General features: G+C 42.3%; 1 protein-coding gene across 1 annotated transcript; it reads left to right on the top strand.

The window, feature by feature from the left end:
* The first annotated feature begins 1,052 nt into the window (after positions 1-1,052).
* Positions 1,053-11,424, top strand: LOC132888705 (sodium-dependent lysophosphatidylcholine symporter 1-B-like). The gene is made up of 6 exons (XM_060924775.1): positions 1,053-1,220; positions 1,887-1,977; positions 3,845-3,963; positions 4,956-5,039; positions 8,551-8,634; positions 11,365-11,424. The coding sequence occupies exons 1-6, from the start codon at positions 1,053-1,055 to the stop codon at positions 11,416-11,418; spliced, it is 600 nt and encodes a 199-aa protein (XP_060780758.1). The 3' UTR covers positions 11,419-11,424.
* The last annotated feature ends 4,398 nt before the right edge of the window (positions 11,425-15,822 follow it).

Raw genomic sequence — 15,822 nt, 5'->3', positions numbered from 1 at the left:
TTCAGGACTTCTCTTGTTCTGTTGCAGAAATGTTATTTTTAAAAATAAATTTTTTTCAAACATGTACTTTTGTCTAAATAACTCAATTATACCCTAGTAAACATATCAGTATTGCCTTGAACCGTGTACTTGAAAACTTGCCGAAATACCGCTAAATTTTAGGGCAAAATGAAATTCAAGTGGAGCAAAGATTTTTGGAGGCCATTTGCCCTGCAGGGAAAAAGGTGTCACAAGTTAACGTTGAGGCCTGAAATAAAGAGCCGCTGTTCTCTTCAGTAACTTCAGACCGAATCTTGCATCTGTCTCTGTTTACTGCGTCAGCATGAAAATGCTGCTCTCTGATTGGATGACGAGCGCGCGCGTTCCTTCATCACAGTTCTGGATCAATTCTAAATGATGAAATGTTACCATGGCAACGAGCCTCTTTAACGATTTATATTTCACTGTACGGGCGGCATGGTGGTGTAGTGGTTAGCGCTGTCGCCTCACAGCAAGAAGGTCCTGGGTTCGAGCCCCGTGGCCGGCGAGGGCCTTTCTGTGTGGAGTTTGCATGTTCTCCCCGTGTCCGCGTGGGTTTCCTCCGGGTGCTCCGGTTTCCCCCACAGTCCAAAGACATGCAGGTTAGGTTAACTGGTGACTCTAAATTGACCGTAGGTGTGAATGTGAGTGTGAATGGTTGTCTGTGTCTGTGTGTCAGCCCTGTGATAACCTGGCGACTTGTCCAGGGTGTACCCCGCCTTTCGCCCGTAGTCAGCTGGGATAGGCTCCAGCTTGCCTGCGGCCCTGTAGAAGGATAAAGCGGCTACAGATAATGAGATGAGATGAGATTTCACTGTACGTCCTCACAGATGCACTTTACAGAAGGATGAGCACCAGAGAACTCTGAGTAGAATGTAGTTGCATGATGTAAAAACAGTCACATGACACTCCCCAGTCGCCGCCCCTTAATTATACTGTGGAATAATAACGATGATGCAGCGACTTAATAGGGAAATACATCTGTATTATAATATTTCTCTCTCTCTCTCTCTCTCTCTCTCTCTCTCTCAGGTATGACTATCGAGGTCTTCGGCACGGTTCTCGGAACAGCTATTCAGGGTCAGATTGTGGGCAGAGCCAATGCGCCTTGTGTAAACCACGCCTCCTTTTTGAATGACAGCTTTAGTGTTACACCGCTGAGTTCTGAGGTCAACGCAACACACGTCACATTGGAGGATACGGTAAGAATGGGGGGGCGAAAAGAAGGTGTAGTTAAGTTATATTATTATTGTTAGGACTTGGACTATCTTGGCCTCTAGAGGCCGCTATTATTTCTGTTGTTGTCATGTTTGTTTTGACTGCTAGAGGCGGCTATTATTTCTGTGTGTTGTGTTTTTCCATGTGCCTTGTGCCCCGCCTAGTCCTCATTATTGTCACCTGTGTTCTATTTAGTTTGTGTATTTATACCCCCTCAGCTTAGCCTCTAGTCACAGAGTCTTTGTGCTGTGATGTTTAGATCCAGTAACCTCTGTGCCGTGTACTTTGCTTTCTTTTGGACTTTGTATTTACCATTTTTGGATCTTCTGAGCGTTTGAATTTTTGCCTCCTCTTTTCTGGTTTTTGGCTCTTTGTTTTGACTTTGAACTTTTGGTTTTTTTTCCTGTTTATCTTCTGAGCGTTTGGATTATACTTTTGTTTTTGCCTTGGATTTTGAATTTTGTAAATAAACTGTTTTTCTACTCTACTTTCGCCTCACTCCTCTGCACTTGAGTCGTTCCCCTGGTGGCCTACTGGGGGTTTGCTGGATCACTACACCAGTGACCCGGGGTTTGATTCCCAGCAAAACCCTAACAATTATGATGAAACCCTGGAGTTTAATCACTGTCCTCACTCCCCCTTCCTCACAGAAACGAGCATACATGCTCGCATCCGGTGTGATTGGCATCATCTACATCCTGTGTGCTGCAGTTCTATTTCTGGGCGTGCAAGAACAAAAAGGTATGACATTTAATAATCACATTAGTGACTCTTCCTCTGATTTGCTAAAAATCTAGATGTTAGCTTGCTAATTTACAAATGCTAGTAAAATGGGGACGTGTTTTCATGATCAATGCTAAACGTAACAGCCAAAATTAGCATGCTGTAGTATCATCCACTCTATAATATTAATGTTACTTGTAATATTTATTTGAATTAATTTATTTTAGAGAACTCATCAGTAATTCAGTTTATCAGATGTTTTACCACCTTAATAGCTTGTCTGTAAAGATTTTCAGTCATCCAGGTCATAGTAACTGTGGGTGGTAAGAGAGCAACTGGACTTGCTTGAAGATTCTTGAAGACGTTTCACCTCTCATCCTAAAGGCTTCTTCAGTTCTGTCTGACTAATAGGGAGTATCAAGTATTTATCTCATGAATGAAAAGCAATCCGAAGGTATGGTTGAGTCCTCCTGTTGGTGTGGGTCACTGGGGGCTGGGTGTGAATGGCCTAGAGAGTCGTTGGGGTGATCAATAGGTTGTTGGTTCTCTCTGTCCTCCTGTGAGTCACTGAAAACAGCTGGGTTTTGGTGTGCATTCAGTTGTCTGGGAAGTGTGCCAAGGACTGCATTGTAGGTGGCTGATAAATGGTGTCTTAGACCACCACCTCTGTTCAGTGATGGCCGTTCCAGGTTGACAAAAATGGCTTCTTTAACTCCTTGCTCATGCCAACAATCCTCTTTGGCTAGAACGCATACGTTGCAATCCTGAAATGAGTGTCCTTTGTTCTTAATATGAAGATAGACAGCAGAGTCCTGGCCTGAGGAACTGGCTCTCCTGTGTTGAGCCATGCACCTGTGAAGCGGCTGTTTTGTTTCCCCAATATACGAGTCCGAGCATTTCTCACTGCACTGAATTGCATACACTACGTTGTCCTGTTTGTGTCTGGCTATTCTGCCCTTTAGGGTGGACCAGTTTCTGCTTCAGGGTGTTACTGGGTCTGACATGTACTGGAATGTTGTTTGTAGAAGATCCTCCTGAGTTTCTCAGATAGACCAGAAATGTAGGGAATGACAATGTTCTTGCGTTTGTTCCTGTTATCCTCCTTGTCCGTTATGTTCCAAACACAACATTCTGGTACATTTCAGACCCAGTAACACCCTGAAGCAGAAACTGGTCCACCCTAAGGATAGAATACCCAGACACAAACAAGAGAACGTAGTGTATGCCATTCAGTGCAGTGAGAAATGCTCGGACTCGTACATTGGGGGAACAAAACAACTGCTTCACAGGTGCATGGCTCAACACAGGAGAGCCAGTTCCTCAGGCCAGGACTCTGCTGTCTATCTTCATATTAAGAACAAAGGACACTCATTTCAGGACTGCAATGTACGCATTCTAGCCAGAGAGGATCGTTGGTATGAGCGAGGAGTTAAAGAAGCCATTTTTGTCAACCTGGAACGGCCATCACTGAACAGAGGTGGTGGTCTAAGACACCATTTATCAGCCACCTACAATGCAGTCCTTGGCACACTTCCCAGACAACTGAATGCACACCAAAACCCAGCTGTTTTCAGTGACTCACAGGAGGACAGGGAGAACCAACAAGCCATTGATCACCCCAACGACTCTCTAGGCCGTTCACACCCAGCCCCCAGTGACCCACACCAACAGGATGACTCAACCACACCTTAGGATTGCTTTTCATCCATGAGAGGATAAATACCTGATACTCCCTATTAGTCAGACAGAACTGAAGAAGCCTTTCGGATGAGAGGTGAAACGTCTTCAAGAATCTTCAAGCAAGTCCAGTTGCTCTCTCTTACCACCCACAGTTTACCTTAATAGCTGTAAATTTATACTCCAATAAGTGTGTGTGTGTTTGCAGATGTGAGCCGTGTGAAAGTGGAGCGTTTGTCGTTTGTGGAGAGTCTGAAGCTGCTGCAGAAACATGGGCCGTACGGTAAACTGGTCACGGCTTTCCTCTTTACATCTCTGGCCTTCATGGTGAGTGGAAAATTAGCATGGGTTATAACCATCATTGCTAACTAGCATGATACACAGACACACTGCTGTAAATCCAGGATTATTTTCAAGTAGATTACTAATGATTAAAAAAAAAGTGTAAATAAAAATATTCACATGCCTTTCGGATTCTGCTCTGGATTCAGAATCAGGGCGAGTCTAATTGCTAACCTGTAAACGCGAACACTCGGCTAAGCCATGATAAGTGCGAAAAGTCTACAGTTAAAGCTCTAATTTATGAATAAATGCTGAAGTTTGATTGTGATTTAGCTCGTGATGAACAGCAGGATTACTAAAATCTTCTTGCTGATCTGATCCTGAAGGGTTGAGGCTAACGTTAGCATGTTTACACACAGCATGCGGCTGAGAAAGGTTGAGGTAAAAGTCTGTGAATTCATCACTAAAACTCGACTTCATTGTTGTTAAAATGAAGAATTTAATTGGTGCGTCTTAAAAGTTGATGCCAAAGTGAGCATGTTCTCAGCTGAATGCTGAAAGTGTGCATCACAACAATGACGCGGCGTGTTTTCACTGGGACTCGGGGTGGGACTGCGGTTTCTGCTTTTGCAAAGGGAGTTTAGGGAAGATCGTTTTTTTTTTTCTTTTATTGCATCTAAAAACTATCACTTCTTGAGTTTGTTGTTTTGGCCTGACCACCTGAAGTTATTCCTGGTTTCTTTGAGGTGTGCAGTAACTCCACGAGATGTGTGTATTCTGTTAAATACCAAGATATCACTTTTTGACTGAAGTCCTGTGTGTGTGTGTGTGTGTGTGTGTGTGTGTGTGAGACCTGAATAACTCTTGGAGCACACAATACTCCTTTCAGTCCATCTCACAGATAACCTCTTACTTAACTTGTGCTGTGAAGCCGAACCCTCGACTGGATCAGAACATCATGAGAATGAAATGATCTGTAGAAGTCCACTACAGCAGAGAAATAATCTGTTGTATAATTTTTTTTTTTCCATCTAAAGCTGTTGGAGGGAAACTTTGCTCTGTTCCTCATCTACACACTTGGACTGCACGACGACTTCCAGATCATTCTCCTCCTCATCATGGTGAGTGTGTCAGACTCTCCGTGTGGGGGTTTGTTTGGAGCTCCATGTCGACGAAAGGATGGATTATTTGATTCATGGGTGGAGTGTGTGGGTTTTTCCCAGCTTTAGTCTGGAGAAAAAGAAAGTGAAAATAGTGATGAATGAATAATTTCTTTTATGACATCAGGGAACAGAGTGCAGCTTGGGACAGACGGAGACCTGCAGTCTGTTAGTCAACATTTCAATACAGTTCAGTTTTATTTATATAGCAGTTTTTAAACAATAGACACCGTCATGAAGCAGCTTTACAGAAATGTATACATTGTGGATATACATTTTAAAGATATCAATTAATAAATTTATCTCAAACGATGAAGCCTGAGGTGACGGTGGTGAGGAAAATCCCCCTGAGACGACAGGAAGAAACCCTGAGAGGAACCAGACTCTAAACCAGGCTTGTAGTACTCAAGTCCGGCTCGTACCCTAATTTTAAAGGGGAACTGAAGTCATTTTTAAACTTGCTTTATTTATTAATTAACGTGTTATTCAATTACATTCTCGGTTTTAGTAACCTTATATCGTGACTCGTATTGGCGACTATTTGCAGTTAAATATTATACTTATCGGCCCATTGGGTTTTTAGCCGTGTTGAATTTAGTTCGTTTGGTCCACGGCAGGCGTCGCTTATCCGCGCGATCTTCACAAGACTTGTGCGAGACTTCGAAACGTGAAGTGTCAGCCAGGTGTCAGCACCGCCATTTTGGAAACTGCTTTCCAAACAAAATATTGCACAAAAACGAGTTTAAATGACGATTACTGCCTACTTTTTTCAAACTTTCCTGATTGCTATCAAAACAAACAAAACTTCCAGCTTGATTACATCAGCATTCGAAAGAGGGCGCGCACGTCTTTTGACAACGTTGGCAGATGTCGGTCACTTTGATTTCCGCTGTACGTTTTACTTCCGTCCTACGATGTCTTGCACAGGTCTCAACAAATCCCGTTTACGGCCATCGCTTTGACATATGGACTGATATATTACAGAGCAGATTTCACACACTCAGAACTTGCTATAGCAGCAACAAAATAGCTGTCAGAAATGCATTCCTATATTTAATAAAATGAGAAATAGAATTTTGATGGTAAAATTTGCTTTCAGTTCCCCTTGGACTTGACTTGACTTGGACTTGAGCACTGATGACTCGGACTCGTGCATTAACTGCATTTGGACTCGTAAATTGGAGACTCGGAGTCAGATTTTTTCTTTATTTTTGTAACATGCCATAATAATTTGGTATAAGATTTATATCTACATTAATTTTTTTTTACTAATTCTGTTCAAGAAAATGCACATTCACCTGTTCATACGTCATGTTCAGGAACAAACTAATGTTAATGGCGCTAAAATGCCTGGAGAGACGCCCCTAGGACGCCCCTGTCCGCTTTGCTTATACAGACTTCTCGTGCAGTGGGAATTAATGCACTGCTGTGTGTTCCATATGTAGAAGAACTATCGAGGAGACGACGGGGACAAACTCGAACTTCAGTCGTCATTTGGTAAGACTCCACCCAGAGAAGGAAGTAACACGCTATGTTCATTGCTCTGTTGATGGTGGGTGGGGCTTGCTGAGTGATGAACTAGCGAGTGTTAACCCTCTCATGTTATTTGCCCTGTTGATCGTGGGCGGGGCCTGCTGAGCGATGAACAAGCTTTTATCTGTAGCTTAACTAAAATGGGGCAGTGGAGCAGGAACGTTAGTCCAACACAGTAGCAGAGACGCTTTCACATAAAGGCAGCAACAGCCACCGTCACATGGTGCGGTTGGAGTCTTGTTCTCGGACTCAACTCGGTTTTCTTGAATGACTTGGACTTGAACACTGGGGACTCGAGACTGGACTCGGACTCGAGGTTTAGTAACTCGACTACAACACTGCTCTAAAGGGAACCCATCCCCATCTGGGTGATAACAGATAGCGTGATTATAAATAACTCACTTCTATAACTGTCCCCTATAGAGTCACAAAGTACTACTGTGTAACCAGGAAATTCATTATAGTTTAACAGGAAGTCTGTTTTGCTGAAGTTATAAACTGTTCATTGATGGAAACTTAAACTGTTAATGACAACTGCAGTCCTAAAGTTATCATGAGGATTGGAGTCCTAAACCATTGGAGCATTACTAAGTGTCCAGAGCGTCTTCTGAGTGTGTCTTTAGACTGTCCATACGGGGCCGTCCTCCACAGGAGCGATGTGATGAGACTCCAGCTAGAAGTAGGGCATCAGGATGGATCAGGCAGGTCTGAGGAGTTGGAGAGGTTCAGCATCTTACTGGTGTCTCAGGAGTGACCAAAAACAGAGAGACACCAACAGGTTGTTGGGTCTGCCCAGTTTCACCTAATGAGTAAGAAGAGTGTACGCTGAGTGTAAGCAGGAACTCCGACAAAACGAACTATGACCACATGCGTACGGTAACTAAAAGGGAGCGCCAGAAGGTAACACGGACGTGATGGAGCCCTGGGACAGAACACGAACACATCTGAGTGATCCTGCTGGATACCATCACAACACTGAATGTTCAGTTAGCACTTAATAATAGATATTTTGTGATAAACATTTGGCCTTTTCTGAGCTATATTGTAATCAGAATGGGGACTCGATCAAAGTCAAACAATATCCAACTCTATAATTAGCTTCAGTGACGACCTCAAACTCAGTCCATGGAGTTTTGTCTGTTGAAAATAAAACAGTAGAAACGATGTTTGTGCACCAAGCATCATAATTGCATAATTAATGACCTCATGAACAGACCAGACACATGCCTCATACCTGAAATGGTCTTTGCAATCATGTTTATTTTTAACTCTTTCAGCTTGAATGAATAATTAAAGGGGGTGGGGTTGTGATGCTGAAAACCACGAGGTGGCGTTCTTCAGATACTGCAGTCAGGAAGTTTCTGTAGCGCTGCAGCCCTGATTCACAGTTCACCCTTCGATTTTCACTGCAGTTTCACTTTGATGACAAATGTGAAGTTCTCAGAGAAAACCCATCCCATAATACTACCACCCACTGCATGCTGCTAGGACACGATGTCTTGATGAATGTGAAATAGTTTTATGAGAGTGAATGAAGAAAACTTGATAGATACATCATTGTGTGTGTGGTTTGATTTGTTCAACATCAGAAGTGTGTGTGGGGGATGAAAGGATGAATGATTCAGGAGTGTGTGAAGTCAGATGTTTTTCCAGCTTTTGTCAGGCGTGAAAGTGAAATCGATGCATAAATGCTTTTCTAAGGTCAGGAATGAGAAGGCACACACACACACAATATGCATAAGTGCACTGTGAGTAAGTTTTCCCAATTTGCTACAGATCTGAGTTTGTTTCATGAAGCAGTTGATTTAAATTCTCCTTCCTGTCATGACTCAGAAAATCCATCCCATGTTCACCACATGGAATAATGGATCATCATGATGATGTGTCATGGTTTTATTAGTTTGAGACTGTGTGTGTGTGTGTGTGTGTGTGTGTGTAGCTCTCTGGAACCCTCACCATCCCTCTGTGGCAGCTCTTCCTCACACGCTTTGGAAAAAAGACTGCAGTTTACATCGGCACCTTGGTGAGTGGCACCAACTCTGTGTGTGTAGGATTTACATGTCAGTGATCATAGCTGTGTATTTTTCAACCTTAATTTTCCTCTGGATTCTCCGCCTCTGAAAATTGGAGCCCAGAGGTGGATTATTAATGGTGCTGTGATGGAGAGGAAGTTCTCTGCCTTGTTTAACCCAAGTTCACTGATGAGAGACGATGATGCAGAAGCGTTTTTTCAGTCTTTTAACAGTCAGCGTTTCGCTATTGTAGATAAAGTGGCACCTGTGAAATCAAACCACGTCTCAGATGAAAAACTTTGTCCTTAGTTTAATGAATCTCCCCAGAGTTTTAGGAGAAATTGTCAAAAAGCAGAGCGTCTTTGGAAATCAACTAAACTTGAGTTTCATCGGCTTCAGGCTTCCTTCAGTAAAATGTTGAGTGATGCTGGAACTCGATACATCTCCCTGCTAACATCCTCAAATAAGAAAAACCCCAAATCTTGTTGGACGACATTAATCTCCCCTTCTGTCCCTCAGGTCCCTGTGTTCTCTAAAGCAGACAGGAATGATTTCCTTCAGTTCTTTGTTGATAAAACCAGAGATGTCAGGACAAACATCTGCCCATGACTCGTCTCCTCCTCATACCTTTAAACCTGTGATATTATATGACCTCACTGTTCTGCTTGATTAAATGAAACCCTCCTTTTGTCCTACTAATGGTCTCCCGACTGTACTGTTTTTTTGTTTTTTTTTTTTTAAATAAAGTTGTTTATTGTACTGGCCCCTGTATTGGAGAAATGGTTAATACTTCACTTTTTAACTCTTGTGGTTCCCAGCGTTTTTTTTAAAAACATGCTGCTGTTGAACCAAAACTCAAAAAGCCCAGATTGGATCCATCGCAACTGATGAATTACAGGCGAATGTCTAAACTCCCTTTCATATCAAAAATCCTCAAAGTTGTAGCAGAGCAACTTAAAGATTAATTTTTTCCTCCCTCCTAGAGAATCATGGGATTTTTAAGAAATTTCAATCTGGTTTCCACAAAAAAATCATTCCACAGAAACTGCATTACTAAAGATCTTATGATGTCAGCTGACTCTGGGGAATACAGTTTTGGTTTTCTTGGACCTTTCATCTGCCTTTGGTACTGTTGATCCTAATGTGTTATTAACAGACTTCAAGACCTGGTCAGGATGTCTGGATCGCTTTTAGAATGGTTTTCATCCTACCTTTCTGACAGAAGTTTCAGTGTTTTGGCTCATCAGATTATGTCTGAAACTCCAGGACTCTCATGTGGGGAACCTCAGGGTTCTGTCCTGGGATCTGTTCTGTTCCTCTTGTTTATACTCCCTTGAGGACAGATAATCAGGCAGTTCAAGTTCAGCAATGTATCTTACCATCTTTATGCTGATAATATCTAACTGTACTGCTCTTTCAAGACTACAGAGAACTATAAACTGTCTTCATTCATTAATTCTGTGACTTGCATCAAACAGTGGTTAAGTGACAATTACCTGCAGCTGAACTCAGACAAGACAGGAACGCTCACTATCGCCCCTGAAGGTAGCATTCCTCAGATTAAGCTGCATATCGGAGTTTTATCCCCATCTGTCTGTCAGGAGTTTAGGTGTTTTTGATTCAGCAATGTCCTTGGAGCATCACACCAAACAATTAATTAGAAACCGCTTTTTCCAACTGAGATGCATCAAAACTAAGAACACTGGTGTCAAAGCTCGAAATGGAGATGATGATTCATGCTTTTATTTCGTCCTGTTTGGGTTATTGTAACAGTCTTTTTGCTTGTTTTAATAAGAGAGAGCTCGAATGCCTCCAGGCCGTCCAGAACTCTGCTGCAAAGATCTCATCTCATTATCTGTAGCTGCTTTATCCTGTTCTACAGGGTCGCAGGCGAGCTGGATCCTATCCCAGCTGACTACAGGCGAAAGGCGGGGTACACCCTGGACAAGTCGCCAGGTCATCACAGGGCTGACACATAGACACAGACAACCACTCACACTCACACCTACGCTCAATTTAGAGTCACCAGTTAACCTAACCTGCATGTCTTTGGACTGTGGGGGAAACCGGAGCACCCGGAGGAAACCCACGCAGACACGGGGAGAACATGCAAACTCCGCACAGAAAGGCCCTCGCCGGCCCCGGGGCTCGAACCCGGACCTTCTTGCTGTGAGGCGACAGCGCTAACCACTACACCACCGTGCCGCCCCCCGCTGCAAAGATTCCCCGGTAAAAGAACACACACCCCACCGGGTTCGGCGTCTCTTCACTGGCTGCTGGTTGACTTTAGAATTCATTTTAACATTTTAGTTCTTACTTTTAGAGCCTTACGTGATCGAGCTCCTTCTTGCATATCTGACTTGTTGAAATTTCACAGCTGCAGCCTCGGGTCATGCGGTCAGAGGCGACTCGTGGTTCCTCTCACTGTAAGATCAGAGGGGCCCGATCATTCCACGCAGTGGCACCCAGACTGTTGAGTGCATTGCCTCTCTCTTTACGCTGATTAAATTCTGTCGGTTCTTTGAAACAGCAGTTGAAAACGCTGCTGTTCAGACAGATGTTTAGTGGAATAAGGGGTTGTTCTCCTGCCTGATGTTTTGTATCTGTTTCTTCACTGTTTCTCTCTTTTACTGTCTGTTGTATTGGACTTGTTTATATTTATTGTGAAGCACTTTGTGATCTTTATCTGTGAAAGGTGCTGTATAAATAAACTTTACTTACGTGTGTGTGTCTCCTTCCAGCACAAGAGAAGCACCTTCAGCCTCGACTTGTTTGGACCAGTGCATTGTGGATAAGATCCTGAAGTCTGCATTGATGCCCACTCGATCCTTCGTCTCCACATTCAGACAGGAACGAACACGAGGGGCTTTTAACCAGGTGGAGGAAAGGAACTTTAAAACAGGATTGGACCACTGAAGCCCTGGCTGCATTTTCATCTCAATAAATAACTTGATACATTTGGAGACGTGTACACAATCTCATCAGACTCTGCTGCCCCCCCGTGGCTGATCCAAAGAATTACGTTCAGTAACAAATGCCAAAGTTATTTGGAGAAAAATCAAATCTACCTAAAAAAAAAATATAAGATGAATGAATTTCTGCGTGGAAAGAATATATTAGAATGTAAAACAGAAAAACAAAAAAACCAACTGCTTATTAATTACTCCAAGTGAATTTGGTGAATTGTTTACTTGTGTATCGTGCCCTCTTGTGGATGAAACAGGAATGACATCCAGGGCATATTGGGGAAAGGAACACTGGAGATGGAGTTGCAGGTAGAAGGGAAAGAGGAAGAGCAAAGATGAGCTTTTTGGATGCGGTGAAGGAGGACATGAGGACAGTTGGTGTGACAGAAGAAGATACAGAGGACAGGAGGAGCTGGAGGGACATTATCCGCTGTGGCGACCCCTAACGGGAACAGCCGAAAGGAGGCGTGAGATCAAGCGTTCGGGTTTACGTTTCTATCTCATTCTGAATCATTATTTGGAATAACATCGGTTTATTAGATGCATTGCTCCTGACTTTAACTTGATTCATTAAACCATGTAACATGGCTCATTGTTTTTTAATATTCACGCCATGTACAGTTTTGTATCAAATACTGATTTGAATGATGCGATATTACAGTTTACCAACTTTAGCTCAGCTAACCAGCTCCCTAAACAACGTGAATGCTAACATTAGCCAGGTAGCTTTTTAGCGTAGCGAGTGTTCATACTGTGAAGCTGATGACTTCGGACCGTGCTGGTGGATAAGTGATGTTCACCTTGGCGTGTTGATCAGAACCCAGGACACTCAGATTTCCAGCATTGTTCAAACTGAACACTTCCACCAGCTAAACTAGCATTAGCAAAAACAGGCCACGTGGTACGTTAACTCCGCCTCTGTCCAGCATTAACAAATGAACCGTAAAGCAGTGTAAACATCTGTCAAGTTGGAAATATCTAGTTTTCCTTTCAGTTCATCACAGACTCGCACGACTCAGATGCTGGAAAGTTCACTGAGGACGTTGTTCTTGTTTCTACTTTTTCTTCCTCCTCCTGACTGCAGATGTCCATATGCTCGATAGCGCAGCAGCACAAGAGGGCACCTGTGCAACAGTCTCCAGCTTTTTCAAGTGAGTTAGCATTACCTCAGTCACGGTACCGACCTGAAGTTGCATCGCTCTTCGCAAGCTAGGTCACATCATGCTCGTGGTTATGTTGTGTAATTAAAAACGTTAATGAGGTACAGCACAGTTTAATGTGCGGTTTGAGCTGTAAACTAAATCGGACTGCACTGTGATGAAACGCATTGCTGCTGGTGTTAATACTGACGAAGCTTTTGTGAAGCTCGACGTTTTATGGGTTGAAAATGGCTCAAAACGCCACCTACTGGTTAAAATCGTCCTGAACCTCCAAGGCTGATGCTGAGGTTGAGTTGACTGTTTGGCGCTCCTCTCCATCATGAAATTCAAATATTTATTAAAATTAATGTTAATATACCCTACCTTCCACAAGCCCCGCCCATGAGTGGGGGTCTGTGAAACTGATCTGCTTTTCAAATCCACGCCTCCTCCCAGTAAAATTATTACAGCAATTATCTGTTCAGAGAATCTGTTCAGCGGCGTCAAACTTTAAACGTCTGTAGATTGGTTCAGAAAATAACAGACTCCTAAATGTAGTTTAAATCCTCAGCGCTCGACACACGCCGTGCTTTTGTGTTGGTTTGTGTGAAGTTCATCTTAAAGTCCAAGTTAAAATGTTTTACACGTCTGACAGCAACATTTCAAACAACCTTTACACTGAGTTGGCTCAAATTTGTGAATTATTTTACATTGAACATTTTTAAAAAACCTTTAGAATATAAAATTTGATCGAAACTTAACATGAAAGCAGGAGAATGATGTACAGAACCAGTCAAAAGTTTGGACACCCCGACTAATTCAATGTTATTTCTTTTATTTTTATGAATTAAGTCACTTAACGTCTTTAAAGTAATGATGGATGTCGTTTCTCTTTACGGAGTTGTTCGGTTGTTGATGTATGGATTACTGCAGGTGTGGAATCAGGTTATTTACTGTATTTGTATTTACTGTTTGATCTCAAATGCATTAAGGAGGTCAGAAACTTGTCCACTAATTACCTTTTAACGAGCCACACCTGTTAGTGTTCCAGGTGACTCCCTCATGAAGCTATAAATTGGTAGGCGTGTCCAAACGTCTGACTGAGACCTCTAGGAAACGTGGAAAGAACTGAAGGTTTTATGAATCATGAAGCAAAACCACTTGTAAGTTAAATACAAGTACATGTAATACAAGTAAACGCACATGTCCTTGGGGTTGCTGAGACATGGAGGGGTGGGAATAAGATCTAGCCCAGAGTTCAAGTCAAAGCCCTTTGAGAGTAAATGCTTTGGCTTTCACAACATTCTGTTCCCAAAAGCTGATGTTGGGGAAAAAGTCTTTACGCAAAGGAGGTTTTCTTGCTTCTGTTTTTTTTTTTTTTTTTTTTTTAAATTGTTCTGTGTCGGGACTTTTTGGGGGAAAAAGAAGGTCTATTCCAACATGTAGCTAATGCTAACACTAGGCCACAAATCTGCACCGTCACTCCAGTTGTTTCGAGGAATTTTGTACGGATCAGAACCGCTAATAAACTCTCATTTCCATGTATATCCTTCGCTTCTTTCTGACTAAGATTATCCAAGTAATCCAGTAGTAGAACTTTTTTAGCTGTATTTTTCTTCAGGCAACAGCAACAGATGCCGGACATCTCCGCTTGGCTTCAGTATGTGAACAGCCAATCAGTGGGTCCCGTATGTGTTTACGATTTTTATGTCACGATTTACAACCAGTCAGAAACATCCTTTGTCGGCTGTCCATCAATCACAGGCTCCCGTGCTACAATGGTGGTATGTTGATATAATTTTTATTTTCTAAATATTTATCAAAAGCACTAACTTTTGTTGTCCGATCAAACAGTTACCATTAAAATTTTACTCGTCCTTGCACAGACTTTAGTCGTCTGGGACGATCAGACATACGGTTTTTCGAGCGTTGCAGTGTATCCTCAGTACCTGACTTTAACTAACACACACGTGCTTATTAATGAGTGAGCTCTTATTAAATGTATTTGATAATATTTAAGTTCTATCTATTTTTATTAAGTTTAAATGTTCGTTTTGAATGAAGTGAAACGCTTTATTTTTTTTGTAATATTTTTCATTTCAGTCATCGAATGCTTGAGTTCAATAACATTTCAGTTGATTTTGTGTAATTTTTTTTGTGCAGCACTAAACAGCTTGAATGGTCCAAATGTTAAGTTTATTTTATAAATGTTAATGTTGTAATCTGCTTTTTTAAAGGTTTTAATATAAAACCCTGAAATACCAAAGGAGATGAAAGAATTCCAGTCGAATTAAAACAAGTGTATTCAAGGCCTTTTATTATTATTATTATTATTATTATTATTATTATTATTGACTGATTTGATACAGCCTTAATTTTATGTACTTTTTTCTGTTAGAGTTTTGTGAAAACAGTTTTGTAAAATATTTAAACATAAAATGAAGACTGTACACGGAAACAGGAGGAAAAGACCTGAATAAAAGTTTACGGTATGAAAGTGTGTGTGCGTGCGTGGTGTTTTAAAGTGACTGTAAATGAGTTGTGGTTTCATGAGAAAATGAGTAAAAGGTTGTTACAGTCATTTAGTTTTGTTTGTATCTCTCTCTCATATCCCATACAGACACAAAAGAATTTCCCCCTCGCCCCTTCTTCGGGCGATACCTACCCACCCACCCACTCACTCTCAAGCTCGGTTCCTCTACCAGAAGCCTGTGAGTTTAAGTCCTGCGCAGGATCTTAGCTGTTCCTTGGACTGTGCTTTTCTGGACCGAGATCTTGGATGATGTTCCTGGGGTCTGTTGGAGCCCCTCTCTCTCACAGTTTGGGGGTCACTGCACCGAGGACTCATATCACCACCGTTGTTGTCTTCATCTTCCACATCTCTTCTAGCTCTTCTTTCACCCCTTGATGCTTCTCGAGCTTCTCAAGTTCCTTGTTCCTGATGTTGCAGTCACTTGGTGTTGCCACATCCATCACCACAGCCTTGTTCTCCTGCTTGTCCCCCACTACCAGATCCGGCTGGTTCGCCCTTACCAGTCTGTCCATCTGTATCTGGAAGTCCCACAGGATCTTAGCTTGGTCATTCTCTACCATC

Source organism: Neoarius graeffei, chromosome 7 (assembly GCF_027579695.1).
Source record: "Neoarius graeffei isolate fNeoGra1 chromosome 7, fNeoGra1.pri, whole genome shotgun sequence".
Taxonomy (NCBI): domain Eukaryota; kingdom Metazoa; phylum Chordata; class Actinopteri; order Siluriformes; family Ariidae; genus Neoarius; species Neoarius graeffei.
The sequence above is the reverse complement of the archived record's forward strand: the minus strand, read 5'-3'. Positions and strand labels throughout refer to the sequence as shown.